This window comes from Otolemur garnettii, unplaced genomic scaffold (assembly GCF_000181295.1).
Source record: "Otolemur garnettii isolate 467f Iridium unplaced genomic scaffold, OtoGar3 scaffold00019, whole genome shotgun sequence".
Lineage (NCBI taxonomy): Eukaryota > Metazoa > Chordata > Mammalia > Primates > Galagidae > Otolemur > Otolemur garnettii.
In genome coordinates, this window is record NW_003852414.1 from 20,427,476 (window position 1) to 20,445,047 (window position 17,572).

The window sequence follows — 17,572 nt, forward strand, 5'->3', positions numbered from 1 at the left end:
TGAAGGGCCTGAAAGTGATGGCTAAAAGCTCCTTCTCCTAGAATCCCAGACCGGAAGAGACACGAGGGATGTTCTGTCTTTAAAATAGTTCCAGATCCCACAGGGACAGGACTGCCTCGGCACCTTCAGCCTGGACCTTCCCCACGTTCTTCTCCAAGGTCAGAGAAGGAGATGACACTTCCGGGGGGAAGTGATAGCCGTGACCAGCTGCCCGTAGAGCAGTGGCTCTCAAACTTCCTAATGCTGCGACCCTCATGTTGTGGTGCCCCCCAACCATAAAATTCTTTTCTTTTTTTTTTTTTTTTCTGAGATGGAGCCTCAAGCTATTCCCCTGGGTAGAGTGCCATGGCATCATGCTCACAGCAACCTCCAACTCCTGGGCTCAAGCGAGTCTCCTGCCTCAGCCTCCCAAGTAGCTGGGACCACAGGCGCCCGCCACAACACCTGGCCATTTTTTGGTTGCAGCCGTCATTGTTGTTTGGCGGGCCCGGGCTGGGGATTCGAACCTGCCACCTTAGGTGTATGTGGCTGGCGCCTTAGCCGCTTGAGCCACAGGCGCCAAACCCATAAAATTATTTTCATTGCTACTCCATAACTGCAATTTTGCTACTGTTATGAATTGTAATGTAAATACTGGATATGCAGGATGTATTAGGCGGACCCTGTGAAAGGGTCGTTTGACCCCCTAACCCCCTAACTGCTGCCTTAGAGAAGCAACCAGTTAGCTGACCTCTGAGGACCTCAGTTTTGTCTTCCATGAAATGAAGTTTTCAACATTATTCTGTTTCCTGGCAATGAAGGGGCTGCCCGGTGCACCTGGGGTGGGGTGTGGGAGAGGTGTGTGGAATCCCCTGCAGTCAGCTGCGCTCCACACTTGGGATGGCTCCTGAGATGAGTTGAGAAATTTAAGGGCTCCAAAGAACACAGGCTGGAGACCACAATGCCACATACTTGTAAACTGTGACTTGTGCACTTGAGCAAGGCCTGATGTAAACTGTGGAATTCGAGCTGGACCAGGCAGGACGTGGAGGGACTGGAGGTGTGTGGAGTCAGGGACACGTGGGGACTGTGTTTGCGCGTGAGGGAGAGTGACTTCAGGGCACCACGCCCTGTATTCTGCTTCTCCTGTAGGTCAGGAGCTCACATGTGAGGACAGCAGTGGCCATGGCTTATGCTGGGACACAAAGTAGACATGGCCATAGGCATCATGGGCTCTGATTCCAGGGAGGGACAGAGCTGAGGACCGGACCTCCTGTAGGTGGATCAAGAATTTCCACCTGAAGTTCCTTCTCCTCCCCTCAGAATATGTCAAGTACCACTAGTCGGCTGTGACCTGGAGAAAGCCTGGCAAGTCACTGCCCTGCAGACACCTGCAGGCTCTCTGAGGGGCCTGCACTCCCCAGCCAGGGGTGATTCTGGATGGGCGTGGCCCAGGAGGCACAGTACTAATCCTGGGAAAGGAAGGGATGGGACTGAGGGGGGAAAGTTCTAGATTCGTCCTTCCCTCTCACCTCTGCTACTCCTACCCCCAGCAAACTGTGCCTGGCCTCTTGGTGAGCGTAAAAGCTCGGCTGCACGTCTTCTTACCCTGAAGAATCTGGTTCTAATGCTTTTAAACAACAACAAAAAATTCCCAGTTGGTCCTCGGTTTCACTAGTAAACCTGTAATTACGATATTTAGCTAAAACAATTTACAGGTTTTGAGCTTCAGGAGAGACGCCATAGGAAATTAAACACGCAACTCCTGAGGAAGCTCAAACATGATTCCTTCCTAAGATGAGTATTAAGAAAATGGAACCGCCCATTAAGAATCCTGACTTCCCAGCCACTGCTCCGAGTAAGCTCAGCAAGGCAACAGTAACTCTCACTTTTTATTTAAAAAAAAAAAATTTTTTTTTTTTTAGATAGAGTCTCACTATGTCGTCCTTGGTAGAGTGCTGTGAAGTCACAGCTCACAGCAGCCTCAAACTCTTGGGCTTAAGTGATTCTCTTGCCTCAGCCTCCCAAGTAGCTGGGACTACAGGTGCCCGCCACAACGCCCGGCTATTTTTTTTTTGTTGTTGTTGTTGCTGTTGAAGTTTTCATTGTTGTTTAGCTGGTCCAGGCCGGGTTCAAACCCACCAGCCTTGGTGCATGTGGCTGGTGCCATAACCACTGTGCTACAGGCACCAAGCCAACTCTCACTTTTTAAAGTAACAAGTATTGGCTAAGAAAAAAAAAAAGGAGATGGAGCCATCCACCTGCTCCTCAGGACGCTCACTTCTTCCTCTGTGTGCGCAGGGGTGGGTGGCACTCGGAGGCTCGAGGAAGGGACACGACAGCATTTCACCCGCAGGGCTGCTCTGTCTCTGCTTCAGGGGCAGAGCGCAGATGATTCAACATATCCAGCTCTCCTCTCGAGTTTTCTTGATTTTCCAGTGAAAATTTATTCATCAACTTTATTCCCAAGATTCCCATTCTAAGGATCCCTGACAGCTTTGTAAATGTCCTAAATAAACATAGTTATCGTGAATTTACTTAACTTTTTCATCAATTTTTGATGACTTTCTTGGTGAGTTTTTCCTAAGTATTTACAGGCACTAAGTATCTCACTTATTTTTCCCTTCTCCTTCTTTCTTTTTAAAATAGAGACAGGGTCTTGTTCTGTGTTCCAGGCTAGACTACAGTAGGGCAATCACAGAGCACTACAGCCTTGAGCTCATGGCCTCAAATCAGCCTCTTATCTCAGCCTCCCAAGTAGCTAGGACTACAGGTGCCACCACACCCCATTCTTTTTTTTTTTTTTTCTTTTTTCTTGCTAGATTTTGGACAGGGCTGAATCTGCCACCTCTGGCATATGGGGCTGGCACCCTATTGAGCCATAGGTGCCACCCCTACCCCATTAATTTTTAATTTTTTTTTGTATGGATGGGGTCTTGCTATGTTGGCCAGGCAGGTCTCAAGTGATCCTTTCACTTCAGCCTCCCAAAGTGCTGGGATGAGAGGTGTGAAACATCATGCCTGCCTCTCACTTATTTTTTTTTTAATCTATAAGAATGTCAATTACTTAAATGAACCTACTATGTTTATAATACTCTGTTGGTACTTTAGAGGTGTTAAAAAATAATTAAAAGGTAAGGTCCTTGCCCTGTAGGAGGAAGAGTGATTTCCTCTAGGATAGCCAATGAGCCAGTCAATGTGGGGAAATACTTTACATTTATGGACCAACTGCTGCACAGATTGGGTCCCCTCCATGGGAATGACAACAGACATGAAAGGGGCTTCTATGCTGGTGGTCATTCCAAGTTCTCCTTCCATAATGAGAAAGGGTTAATATTTTAAGTACAAGGGGTGACTTTTTTAAGTTAGGGGAATAGAAACTTCATTTTTAAGAAAGCCCTAATTGTAAGTCTGTGCTAACACCCGGGTGTACAATCTGTCAAAGTCACACCTGGATTTGGGGCTGCCTGAATTAATTAACAACTTTTCAATGTGTTAGTGCTAACATATGGCATTTAATTACTGCCTCCAAATCTGTGAGTCTCTCCACTTTGAATTTCAAAATTATTTCTTCATCTTCCAGCAAATCAGAAAGTGACTGGCTGGAAATACCCCGTGATTCCTATTTTTATGGTGGCTTTGCAGGCCTTCACCCTCCCCTGGTGATACTTAGTTACCTTGACTCCCGCTAGCTCTGAACTTGACACAGGGACACTGGAGGCCTTGAGAAAGAGAGACAGCAGCTTAAGTGGCATTGCTGGATTTTTAGCAAACTGTGAGGTTGGAGGGTTAAGGCAGGACGGATCAATGCTCTGTCCACAGAGTAAGAACAATCCTCACAACAAGAAGCGTAAGAGAAAGCACTGGCTCCAACCACTGTCACCCTTGAGTGGAACCACTTGCTGCCAACTCTGAGCCTCTCTGATCGCTGCTAGACTAACTTCAGCAACTGTTTCTAATTTTCAGTCTTATATAACTGGTACCTTTCTCTGCATAGCAAGAGAGAATTAAAAGCTGGATGGTACATACAAAATTAAATAGAATAACAATGTTTGGGCTAGTTTATACTGGTGCAAACCTCCTCAAATGCACCCCCCCCATCATTCAACTTTCTGCAATGGAGAAATAACAGACAAGCTGGACTCTGCTGAAAGCCAGGTATTTATTCCGTGGCTCTTTTTAACAGCTTAGGGATTTTTTTTTCTTTTGGACACTTGGCATAGCAGGAGCTTGTAGACAGAAAATAAAGTACTACATGTTTGCATAGATATGCTAGAGGCTGCAGCTCAAACCAGGGCCGACTGAGAGGGCAGGCCACAGGCGCCCGGGGGCTTAGGAAGTCTGTTCAGGAAAACCCCACAGTGCAGGGCTGATCGGAGAGCCATCTAACGTTTCTGGGCTCGACACCGAGGCACGATTTATCAGAATCTCTAGATGAAGAAGGCTTCCAAGGGTGATTGCTTTTATGCAATTCATTTGTCCGTCACTAATTAATCTGTGATTAGCAGCCTTTTTCTTGCTCAGCAAATACAAAATTTCAGCAATCTGAACACACTGATAATGAAGACGGTAACTGTCTAACTGTGACGAGTCCTTTGTGCTATCCATAAATGTCAGTAAACTCAATAAAAGTGCAATTAGAGCTCGTTATCCTTCTTTCACAACTATGGGAGCTATTTAGAGCATCCGAGTCACAGAAATCTTTGTGCTCTCGGAGCTTTTGAAACTATGCTTACCTGTCAAAAATGCCATGTGAAATCAGACAAGGCGTGCAGCTTTTATCACTTGTTTAGGAAAATTATATATTTCTCCTGATTCCTCCATCAGGTTCAAAGAGAACCTTAAAATCTCTCTGTGTCTATGCAAGGTGAGGCTCCATTCCACCTGCCGTAAAAGAGCCCTTTAAAAGTCGCTTTGGGTCCATTTGTACTTTTTGACTTTTCTTACTGGAAATTTAGAAAATGACCGTGTAATCTACAAAGCAAAGAGAGAACTGGGCCGAGTAGAGGTGTGGGGGTTTCACTGTCTATACGGATCTGAGCTTTGGTATGAAGCCCAAGCAGGGCCAAGCCTGCCCCTACCCCTCACAACTCTGAAACGGCCGTCTCAGCGAGCAGAATTACGCTGCTGACTTAGCATAACTTAGTATACTGCATGTTTACCATGCTCCAGGTGTTATGCTAAGCTCTTTACTGCCATGAACTTACATAACCCTCAAACAACCTTACAAAAAGAGTTCAGACCACACTTTTGTAGTCCTTCTTATAGTCGAAGACAGTGAGGCTGAGTGAGATTCAGTAACTTGCCCAAGGACACAACTAAAAAGTACAGAGTCAGGGGTCAAATCCAGGCTTCTCAAGACAGTTCGTAACTGCTACGCATGCTACTTCTTAAAAAGAGTTTATTTAGGTACTTTCTCATCCTAGTAATGACGGTGCCCAATCTCCTTGGTTTGGAGATCATGCAAGATTGGGTGTGCCCATGACCACTGTATTGTGTTGCTGTGGTTCTAGACCCAGAGCAAACTCTATCCTCAGCATCCAGAGCAGACTCTGGGCAGAAAGCAACAGAGTACTCTGACCACTCCTGGCAGCTGGCCTATGGAAGGCGTTCTGAGTCAGAGGGCATTCCTACACTGCAGACAACACACACACACACAAAATCCCTTCCTGTTCCAGCTGCTGGGGTATTTGGGGGTTGCCTGCTTTCCACTCAGTTTTCTAACTTGCCTTGTTTTTGTATCTACACAACCTTAGGTTCAGAAATGAGATGGAGCCTTTTCCCCAAACTTGAATTCTATGGTCCTTGCCCTGACATGCTTTAAAGAATTATGGAGCCACAGGTCAGGCAGTACCTCTTGGTGACCAGAAAGCCCAGGATGACCTGTCTTGACAGGATTCACCCCACAGGTACAAAATTATCTCTCCTCTCTCCCAGGGAGGGACCCAATAGACCACAAGAATGGGACTCCTGAGCCAAAGGGTTCAAGCAATCAGTACGGATATTGGCCTGGCCTTCCATGCAGGCAGCACGCTCAGCAAAGGGCCCCAAAGAGCCAGGTGACAATCTCTGCAAGATGCTGGCACTCAGTGTTTTATGGACATGATCTATGGTTACACAGACTCCTCACAAACATCTCATTTGAATATTGGGAAGAAAAAGCCAATCTACAGGAGAGAGTTATCATTAATCTCATTTTAAGAAAAAGGAAATTGAAGTTCAGAGTTTCATTGAGCTCTTGATAGACTGAGCATAAATTTCGTAAGGTCAGAGATGTGGCCTCCTGTAATGTTTTCTCTTCTTCCTTTTTCTATTCATTGCTGCAGCCCCGGCCCCTGGCAGGAGAGCAGTGACTTGGTCATGGTCCCACAACAAAGTAGCAGCAGATTTTAGAGCTTTGGACACTAAAGGCCGTGTTGGGGATCAAGCAATATAGACAAAAGGGAATTAACCCCAAGAAACATATAAGCCTGAGGAGAAGACAGTGGTTAAAGCGCCAAAAGTCTACTCCTAGAGAGAGCAAATCTTTTTAAGACTGTACTTATGTATATACAGATGGCATCCTGCTATGTCACCCAGGCTGGGCTTGAGCTGCCCTCCTGGTTCATGAGTTTGTGGCACCTCAGCCTCCAGAGTAGCTGGGACTACAGGTGCACACCACTCTGCCGGGCTGAGAGACGGAAGCTCTGACTAACCCAGTGCTGGCAGCACCAGGCTATCACTTGGAATTTTCTTCAAAACTTCCTAGTCTGTGGAGAAGCCAGAAAATGGAAGGCACTACAATTAGCAAAAAAAAAAAAAAAAAAAAAAATACCTTGTGGAGAGATTTAGAGCCCAATCATAATTTACATTTGCAGATACAGAGATCTCTAAGTGCATGGCTTCTGCCCTGATTACTAATTAATGAGGTGCAAAACTGTCTGTTAGAAGGAAACAGTGCTGATTATGTCAGTCTTGGGGGACAGAGCGGCTCTCCGGTCTGAGAAGGCAGACGATTCTCTTAACATACATTTCAGTAAATTAAAAGAACAAAACAGGGACAGAAGGCTTGCAGAAATGGAGGCAAAAACTTAAAGAGAGAAACGTGCCTATCAGCTCTCTCGTGTTTTCAAGAGGCAAACCCCAATTATTTCACGGACCTCATCAAATGCATATTTTCACACCAAGTGTATGTTTATTCAATGAGCAGGCTGAACTCTGAGTGAATTCTGATGCGAATGCCTCAGCACAATTCAGAGGAGAGTGTAGCGGGAGTCACCAAGTCAAAGAGGAACAAACAGAAAGGCAAAAAAAAGGGGGGGGGGAGGGGAGAAGAAAAACAAAGCAAGCCGAACTCTTCAGAGGCACTTCCTTTCTGGCTGTGTCCCCTCCCCATCAGGTACCCCCATGCTGGCCACAGGGTCACCACGCGGGGCAACCATAACCAGAGGGACTGGGAACCATCCACAGGTCTTTTTTTTTTTTTTTTTTGAGACAGAGCCTCAAGCTGTCCCCCTGGGTAGAGTGCCGTGGCATTACAGCTCACAGCAACCTCCAACTACTGGGCTCAAGCGAGTCTCCTGCCTCCGCCTCCCAAGTAGCTGGGACTACAGGTGCCCGCCACAACGCCCGGCTATTTTTTGGTTGCAGCCGTCATTGTTGTTTGGCAGGTCCGGGCTGGGGATTCGAACCCGCCACCTTAGGTGTACATGGCTGGCGCCTTAGCCGGTTGAGCTGTAGGTGCTGAGCCATCCACAGGTCTTTACACCAGAGATCAACCAGGCTGGAGAGAGACGGGGACACAGCAGAAGGCTCCCTGCCCCCACCCCAAAGCAAAAGCAGCTGGGCCGGCTCCTCCCTCCCCCACCTGACGTTTTAATTTAAAGCAGCAAATATCAGTAAAGGAGAGAGCTGGTCACCACCTACCGTTTGACTTTTCACTATCTGCAGGTTTCATCTGAATGGGATGATGCATCTAAAAACACAAAAGGGAGACAGTAAAGGCAGATTCAACAGCTGTAAGAACAGGCGCAGGAATCTGAAGCAATTTGAGTACTGACATGGTTTTAGGGGCACATAAATAGTAACAGGACTTCTCCCAGGTAAAATGTGCTATAATAGAAAGCAAGCCTGTGCTTTACGTTCAGGCATCTAACCCTTTTAAAGCCACGGGGCCCTGTAACCCAGTATGTATTTGGAAGCTGGGGCTTGGGTGTCAGACAAGTTTGAAACCTGGTTCTGCAACCCAGACTAACTGTGCCTCTATGTGACAGGTAAGTCTGGCTCTGCCATTCATCACAGCTGTGTGATCCTGGGCACGGGTCTTCACCTCCCTGAGCTCCGGCCTCCTCTCTGAGCTGGAGACAGCACCTGCGTGGCAAGGCGGTGAGGACTATGGGGGAAATGCCGGTACCTCCCACACAGAACCTAAACTGTGCTGGGGAACGTGTGGAGGTGGCACGATCACAGACTGACAGCAGACAGCCTGTGCTCCTCTCTGGCCCGTCTCTGTCTTCGAGGCCCAGCAGTTGGCTGACTCAGGTGCAGCGCACAGTTCTCATCAGATGCTAATGAAAGTACAGGAGCGGAGAGGCACCGCAGGACGGAAGGACAGACAGAGAGGAGCTCGCCATCTCGCAGAGCAGGAGGAACGTGCAGCAGGGGCCACGCTCCCACCTGTGGTGGACCTGGATGCCCTCTGGCTCTCACATGGTGCCCTCCACTCCACCAGCATGATCCACTGAGCTTGCCCCAAGCGCAGAATGCTACTATTTCCAATTAAAATAAATCCCTCCAACTGCATTCAAAGGCCCTCATGCTTTAGATTTCATCACACACCAAGGAACACAGAAGCCACAGGGTGGCTGGAGTCACTGGCTATGCAGATGCTTTTATCATAATGGGTCCCGTTCTCTCCGGACCTTTACCTCCCCCAAAGGACTCCACCATGGGCAATCCACAACTTGGGGCTTTATCTCATTTAAATGAAAGGGGAACAGGATTTGGCTCTGGCACCGGCATACTGAGAGGTTACCACTCGGCAGCCAGGACCGCGTACACCTGCACAAGGTGAGTGGAGATCACCGAGGAACAGGAGCCTGAGTATCTGGGCTCCTCCACTTCTCCTAAAGCCAAGAACACAGGCCTCGGGACGTGGGGTCTCCCAGCATTCCACTCCATTCCTTAACGGATTCAATTTTGGGGGGATATTAGAATGAGAATCAATGTTTAGGGGTACGTGAACCAGTTTTTTTCAGAAAAGAGTGAAATATATATCTTAAAAAGTTAACTTCTGTGGAAACCCCTGATTTGGGCTGAGGAATGTGACCTCCTCGCTACAGAGAGAAGGACAGAAAGCCTACTCCGGGCCAATGCACAGAGGCTTTGTGTGAGCCGCCCTGCAGTGCCCACCTACAGGCCCATCGACTGCGGTAGACACAGGGACAGCACGTCAGGCTGTGGACTAAGGCCCACCGAGGAGTCCACCCCCTCAGGTGCTCGCTGTGGTGGAGGCACGCTGTTGCCAAGAGCCAGCCCAGCGCCTACTCGAGTCTAGGGAGGACTCAGGGCGCACCTGAGTCCTGTAGGAAAGGAAAGCCCAGGCTCCCAGTAAGGGCAACATCTGGTTTGATCCTTGAACTTGTCAGGAGAGGATGGAGGGGAAGGCATGTGACACCCAAGGGCGACCCCGTGCAAGGACGTGGGGAGGAAGAACCCAGCTCCTTTTTGCAAGGAGTCCCAAAGGGAAGCAGGGAAGGCGCTCAGAGGTGGGCAGTTCCCAGACCTCAAGGGCCTTGAGAACTGAGGAAATGAAACTGTCTAAAAGTCCCACGGTCAGGTACGGAAGATTTAAGTAGCAAAGGCAGTAAGACAGACATCCGTATTCTAAGAAAGTCATCTGTGGCTAGGCATAAAGGCTGGCTTACAGAAGAGACACCAGAGGAGGGGACGGTTACAGGTGCTACCACAAAGGGTCCATGGGACACTGATGAAGGATGTAACTCAGTGGCGACCGGCTGGAGGTGGGGCTGATGGACAACCTGATGGGCAGTGGTGGGGCCACTGCCCACAGGGGAAGCCAGTGAGGAGACCTTCATGTGACCTGACTGTGGGGTACAGGGAGAACCTGGGGGCCGCAGGCGTGGGCACAGGTGTCAGTGAGGGAAGGCAGCGTGAGAAGGGCCACAGACAGGACTGTGGGGAACTTCAGGACCGAGCACAGCCAGGGGGCAAGGGAGCCACAGAGGGGCATTTCCAAGCATGTACCACCAGAGGCCATGAGCAGCTGTGCCCATCTGGCAGAAAAAGCTGTCTAGGGAGCTCATGGGAAGCAGTTTCCGCGAGTGGTGGGGGCAGCAAGAATGGCCAGAGGAGAATCAGGAAGAACTGCAGCGGGCGGGGTAAACGAAGACGCCTATTCATTGCACAGGGAGGGGACGTGATGGGGGACAGAAGCAGCAATGTTGCTTTCAAGCAGGAAAGACTCACGAGTGTTAAACTGCTGGTGACAGACGAAACTCCCAGGTCCCAGACAGGAGAGGAAGCAGGTGCACCGGCCTTATACAGAGGACTCAAACAGTGAACGTGGCTCCCGCCCTCAGAGTGCAGCCATCAGGAGGCCAGCACACACACATGTAAAGATGGTGACAGACACCAGAAGTCAAAGGGGCACAGGGAGCCTTCAGATGCAGCTGTGAGCACTGGGAGGGTGCAGGGGGAAGGCCGGGAGCCGCCAGGACAGAATCACTCTGAGGCCCCACAGGGCTCTACAGAGACACAGAGCCACGTTCTTGGCAGACGCGTCTGAGGGGGAAGAAGCGATGTCATGAAGGATGTGGTGGTCAATGCCAGAGTCGGGATCAGAAGTCCAATCTCCCTTCCTTCACTCCTCTGTTCCACCCTCTTCTCCACAAAATGTCCCCCTTGGGGCCTGGACATATGAGCCTTCGAGAAAGCTGTAGGCCTCCCTGGTCCTGCAGGCCTGAGACAGCCCCCCAGGGGAAGGGCCCTCCTCCCAACTCCTGCAGCCCTGTGTCTCCGCAGCTGGGTGGCCAGTGTCACGACTTGACTGTTTTCATGTAGCTGGTGAGAGAATTAGCTGTTCCTGACCCACAATGCCCAGAAGGCTCGGGAAAGCACTAGTTAGTAGTAGTGACGGCTCGGTCTCTGCGGATTTGGCCTTGTTTTGGTCTTCCGCAGGCTCAGTGGGCAGAAAAGTCAACTTAGCAGATACCAGAATCATTAGACCACGGTGAATCCTGAATGGGTGGTCGCCCTACTCCAGGTTTGTTCAGAAGCCAATGGAGATAATGTATGCAAAGCCGGCGACCTTCTTGGAGGAAGGTGTTCAATCAGCACTGTATTAAGAACAGCTCATCATCACCAACAGTTCATTTGAGTTACAAGTTTCTGATCACATCCAGGATGTAAATGTCAAGGCAGGCAAAAAAGGGTTTGGAGGAGTTGTTCTCACAAGGCCTCACTTCTTCCGAATCTCCTGAGTCTAAGAACTTCAGTAGATTTCTTTAGGTGAGCAGGGAAGATCTTGTTTTGCAGGGTGGGGTGGGGTGGGGTATCCAATTTAAATTTTCAAGTTATAAAAAGGTGAGTCTTCCCCGTTACACAAATTGTTTCAAAGATTTGACCCAGACTGACTCCGGGACTACTGATTCATTCACTGTTTCTGCTCTTAGCAGACTCGATGTCTGATGCAGGAACAGAGGATGAGGAAGACGTCTCATGATGGAGCTGTACTGTGCCCCTGGGGCAGGGACAGTGACCATCTCCCCCTGTGTGACACTGGGTGTGACACAGGGTGTGTGCAGATGCACAACACGGACACAGACTGAGGACACACCAGCGCAGCTGACTCAGATGAGGGAGGAGTTGAGCTCACGCTTGATGGAGCCCTAACCTGATGATAACTGGAAGACACGTGAAGGGCGTTTCAGGGAAGAGGACGCAACATTTGAAAGCACACAGAAAGAGAAAACAGTTCAGTAAAAGAGTGACCACACGATGACATTCTAACCATTTGCTAAAAACAAAGACCGTTTACTAAAAACAAAAGCCCTAAAGCCTAACTAACAACACTGACAGTGAGGAATATACTTGGGATGGGAGAATTTCCTGTAAGACAGAAACAATGCTGGTCTGCCTAATCCTGAGTTAGAACTGCCCTAGGCACCCGACTGGTAGCCAGAGGCCACACCCTTAGCACCTTTCTCAAGGACTGAAGACTAAATCAGCAGCTCTTCCCTACGGCTTCCACTGTGGCCAGGGAACCTGGCCTGTCCGCTGCCAGGGTCAGATGTGGCTGGGGCTGGATCTCCATATCGTTCTCTGTGCGGACTTGGAAGGCCCAGCGGATAGCAACAGACCAGGAGAAGGCCCAAAGAACAAGCAAATCACTCTCCCCATCTGGGTACCATCTAGTCAGGTGTAAGGAGATCTCAGAGTCAGGCAAAAGCCAGTTCCCAGGGGCTACCTGCTTCTTTTGCCTATGGCAAGTGAGCACAGGGGCTTCGAGAGTTTTTGCAAGGAGTCTCCTAAGAGACATGAAAACATTCACATACTAAAAGCCTGGACTTCACTGCTATGCAACATATCCAGGTAACAAAATCACACCTGTACTCCACAGACGTACACAACTGAAAAAAACATTCCGTAGTCCATACGGCCATGATCTGTCTGTGCTGCTTGGTGAGTCTAGGAATTTATAAACACCAGCCTGTGACATTTACAGGGTTGCATGCCTGGACACAGCACTGAGCCCACCGCTCGCGTCCCATTCAGCTGTACTTGCATAAAACTTAGGAGACGAGAGGAGAGCTCTGGTTCTCTCACGCTAGGCTCTCTGCAGCCGCCTGCACCCGAGGAACGGCAGGAGCTGGGGTCTGGGGAATAGACCCTGCTGAATGATGGGAGTAAATGTCACAGTCTATTTCTTCAAGTTTACGTTTCTATCAAGCAAGGCTTCTAAATCCATTTCTTTCAAGATTTTTTTGACTATCAATAAATTGGTAAAATTTTCTCGCAGAACACTTTGCCCCAAGTTAACATGCTAAGGTACTGGTTACCTTCTTGGCCCAATTTGTTCAAAACCAAAATATAACAAAAGGGGAAAATTTAAGAGTTCCGTCCCTTCCTACCTCCGTGGGGCAGGCGCGGACTGGAGATAAGCATATTCCTTACAAGGCACGTGCTCAATCGCTGTGACGCCCGGGGGTCAGGCACCCGCATCACATGCACGCATGTCCAGGCGGGACCACTCAGGGAAGGGCCCCGGGGCCCACTGAGGGAGGGTCTCTGTGGTGGGGTCTGCTCACCAGTTTGTGCTTTTTGGCACATTGGTGCTTCTTGAGAACAGGCCCCTACCTCAGTGTCCTTTCTATCCCGAGGCTAAACTGTGCACCCACAGAGACTGCGGCGTGGCTCCGATACAGGCACTAGCTGTCATCGTGTCGTTGTTGTGCCTCCATCCTTGTCACACTAGTAGGAAGGACCACAAGCCCCCTTCACCCCACCCCTAGTGAGTGAGCGGCATGTGGTACTCTGTATACACGCAGGGGGCAGGGACTGAGCCATCCACCCCTGGTCTTGAGAGTAGCTGACCTCTGACCGGGCCTGAATGTGGTGACCTTTGCTAAGTCGTAGAAGAACTCAAGCGCGACTCACTAAAATGAAAACAAGGTACGGCCCTAGAAAAGTCTGAGGCACAGCTGCACACAGAGAGTGCTGTGCACAGCTCTGGCAACAGCGACAGAGATGGGGCTGGTCCCCGAGCATCAGGGCTCAGTGGCCGTGCTCTCGGGACTCCCCCCAGCAGACGGAGTTTAGTCTGATCTCGCCAGAGCTCGTGGCCTTAAGCCCTCTAATGTGTAACATCGTCTGGAAGGGAAGACGGAGCCTCAGGGGAAGGGAACAGCTGAGGGCAGGTGGCACGGCTGGTTCCCCCCCCCCAGGAGAGCGCATGTTGAAACTTGTTTAACCCCAACCATCACCAATTGATGAGTTAACCACCTTTAACATGAGATTCAATAAAACATGCCATTTTTAACCTGAAATGGGTTTTTACAGAGTCACTCTTACGCATCTCATTATTAAACCTATCCTGACCCCTGGAGAGCACAGACGTGTTAGCACATATTATAAGCTTACTGTCCATAAAATATTTAAAAGTGGAGAGAGAAGGGCGGGGAAGGAGTGAATTCACAGAAGAGACACACGCCAAGTGAGAGAATGAGAGCACTCCAGCCAGCAAAGACCCACGGGTATTCTTCTTTTATTCCATGACAACGCACAAATAGTTCACGGAGAATATTTCGTATCTTGCTTGTATAATCACTGTGAAGTATATTCCTCAAAAAAATACTATGAGTGGTAAAAATGTTTCAAAAGCATTGCCACCAACTTGAGGCACACCAGCCCTGCAAATGAAAGCCTCTGTGTTATTGTCAAGGGATCCCCATTACATAGGAGGTACCCTCTGCAGCCAGGCAGGTGTGCCTATGTCCCTTGGTGAGTGACTTTGTCATTTCAGTCACTGTTTTGTTATGCTCTGTGTAACGGACACGGGGAGAAAACAAAGGCAGCTTTAGGAGCATGGATTCTGTCACGTCCATCGGCACTGAACGAGGACCTTTCAAGTTTGTTACTTTATGTTAACAGTATGGTAAACCTGCTAAGGTTTCCGGAAAAGGGTAACACCCCTGTAGAAACACAGATGACAAAAATAATTTGTCGAGTCAGTCAAATCCAGCTTTTATCCCGGGAACAAAGCCACGTTTGGTGGGCACAGGTACCCCTGGTCAGTGAAATGGAGAAATGAGGCCACGTCCGTGAAAACCGAGCAAATCTTCCCTTACTGGGAGTTTTCCAAGCATTGTTATGGGCCCTTTATACATGTCATTGATAACTAATTCTGACAAGGGCCTATGAGATCGGTACTTAAGAGGAAGCCATGGAGAGAGCAGTTAAATGATTTGGCCAAGTCACACCGGATGGGGTGGAGCCAGAATTCAAAGGCAGTTGTGCCAGGGGCTGGGCACAGCCTGGAGCCTACAGCCTGGACTCCATCTGCCTCTAGTACATACCACACAGGGGCGCTGCGAGTGAGTCTGAGGTTTCCAGGGACCCAGAAAACGACCTTGACTTTCCTCTTGAACACCACACACATAGACTGCACCCACGTATGGGCTTCCCCCCAATCTACTGCTGTGTGTGGTATGCAGGTGTGGATGCATGTATGTACACAGATGTGCATATACACACACACAATTATTTTTTAAGTGGTTCAAGAACAAAATTATTGTTTGGGTTTTCTTCACAAAAAAGGCAGGAAGGAAAGTTTAAGAGAATGAATGAAAGAAAAAACCAACCATAGCTTTGTAGTCATGCTGGCAAAGTACAGCCTGGCCAAGGTGACTCTGAAGGAACCATACACTGCTCCCCTCCAGAGGGTCTGACTCACACGACGGGGGCAGAACTGTTTTATACCCTCACGGATGAGAAGCAAACTGACAGCAAGCAAGATCAGCTATCGATTATTCCGTGAGAGGATAAGAATGGTTTTGATTCAGGGACAGTAACTGATCCCACATTTTGTGGCTTATTCACAAACGAAGAAGGCCAACAACGCACCGGGATTTACAAAGTGAACCAGAATGTGGGCCCCTGATGGCTGGGTAAGTCACTGGCCCACCGGGAGGCTGTGATCTCTGGCTCTCTGCTAACCGCCTGGGTTACACAGGGTCTGTTCATGTGAACACTGCCTTGGAAATTCTGGGGAGAAGGTGACCTTCTGAAGGCGTGAACTCCAAGGCGGAAGGAAGCTCATGGGATTCATCTATGCTCCGGACACAGGCCATTCCGAGCTGCCTTTTCACGCAGCAGCATTACGTGTGATTGACACAGTAGGTACATGGAGAACTTTCAGTCGATAATGGCTGACATAGTCTTATAAAAGTGATCTAAACCAAGACAGAAAAGGGGGTACCTGAGAGTGGTAACAACCATGAAATGTAAATTCTCTCGGATTCTCCTTGCAATGGGGGAAAAAGCCACAGTGGAAATAGATTAGGGTTTCTCCCTAATGGCCACTGACATGGGAGAAGTGTCTCCAACACTGCACAGTGACGCTCAGTGAAGTTGTCACCACCACCTCCACCATCACCACCATCATTTTACATTGAACAAGAGCTTCTCTGAGGGGAAAGAGAAAGGGTCTTGTCCACCGCAGAACAGATCGGAAAGAAAGCCCTTTCTTGCTTATCAGGGACACAGACAGCTATTATTGCTCAACTCTCAGCTATTGTCATATATGCTAATAACCCTGTGACAGAGGAAAACCTATAGGAGCCAGAATTATAAATCTGCTTTTGGCTTAGGAGGCTCCAAGGCAGCCTCTTTGAGCTATGCGACACCTCCTGTTTACATTGCTGTTAAAGCCACGTGGTACACGAGAGGCGAAAAAAAAAAAAACAAAAAAACAAGCAATGGATCCATTTAGTCCTGGCAAAAACATAAAATAAAATACTGTAGGAAAACTAGATTACTCTGGGTGGAATTCTATGAGGGAATTTGGCGTCTGTTATGGTGATTAAGTCATCATTTCTGACAGATTACTCTAATCGGCTGTCAAATAGCATTCCACCACCCCATCTGTAACTTGGCTTCCCAGTTCCTCAGCCTCTGTTACCTTCTGTATATAAAACACACCCCGACACGAGGAGGTGCTGCCTGGCATTTATTAGACTCATTAGCTAAGATTAGGCTCTGTGTTTTCGTGCTAAATAATAACACGAGCTTCCATTTTGCCTTATTTAATCTTAAAATTAGAAGAAAAATGAATAGGCTTAAAATAGGAGGCACAGACCATGAATGAAAAATAACTATAATGATCGAAGTGTGAGCATAATGCTTTCAGAAGCGCTGCTATCCAAAAAGAACGGCAATCTTTTCTGAGCTCAATTTTCCTCGGAGATATTCTATTTGTTATGGAGGTAAATAAATCTATGCCACTTTTTAACCTTCTGGCCAGGTGTGGTACCTAAGGAGCTACTATTTCAGCAGAAAGGATTACTATGTTTGGCAATATCATTGTGAAGAGGGAACAAATTTCGGTGATGATATTTCTGTTCCTCCATGTTACTGCGCCTTTGTGATATAATAAACAACGGGATCCAGTCAGTTAAGCTCCCAAATAAAAGCTGAGCAGAACGAGTTAATTAAAAGATTATACCTGGGTCTGTCTAGAACTTTCTGCTTGGATCTATATGCTTTAATAACAAGAAAACTAGAGGGTACAAAACAATTCTGAAAGTGGAGGTAAGCGGAGAAGATTCAATGTTAAGAAAAGCCTTGTGAGATTATAGTGCTGCTGAGATTATGCTACGGCAGCTACAGTACGGCACAAGGCCACGTGAATTGTGTGTGACAGTGGGAAGATCACAATCGCTACTGGTGAACGGGCTAAAATGAAGAGAAACGTAATAATAATTTGCCCTAACCACTGAGCGGGAAATACACTGATATCCTTTCTAACCATGATTTCTTTCTGATTTGTGGACTGTCTTCCAAAGTCAATGGTGGATGCTCCCATCCTCAATCTTCC

The 17,572-nt window shown here is 48.3% G+C and overlaps 1 protein-coding gene across 6 annotated transcripts in view; it reads right to left on the reverse strand.

The window, feature by feature from the left end:
- CELF2 (CUGBP Elav-like family member 2) overlaps positions 1-17,572 on the reverse strand; it is a 315,417-nt gene that overhangs the window by 73,028 nt on the left and 224,817 nt on the right. For all 6 annotated transcript variants that reach the window (XM_023511382.1, XM_023511381.1, XM_023511380.1 and 3 more), the window contains one exon: positions 7,885-7,933. Coding sequence is in view for 4 of the 6 variants with exons in the window: in XM_023511381.1 (XP_023367149.1) it covers positions 7,885-7,933 (49 nt within the window). In the remaining 2 variants the exon portion in view is untranslated. The remainder of the gene's footprint in view (positions 1-7,884; positions 7,934-17,572) is intronic.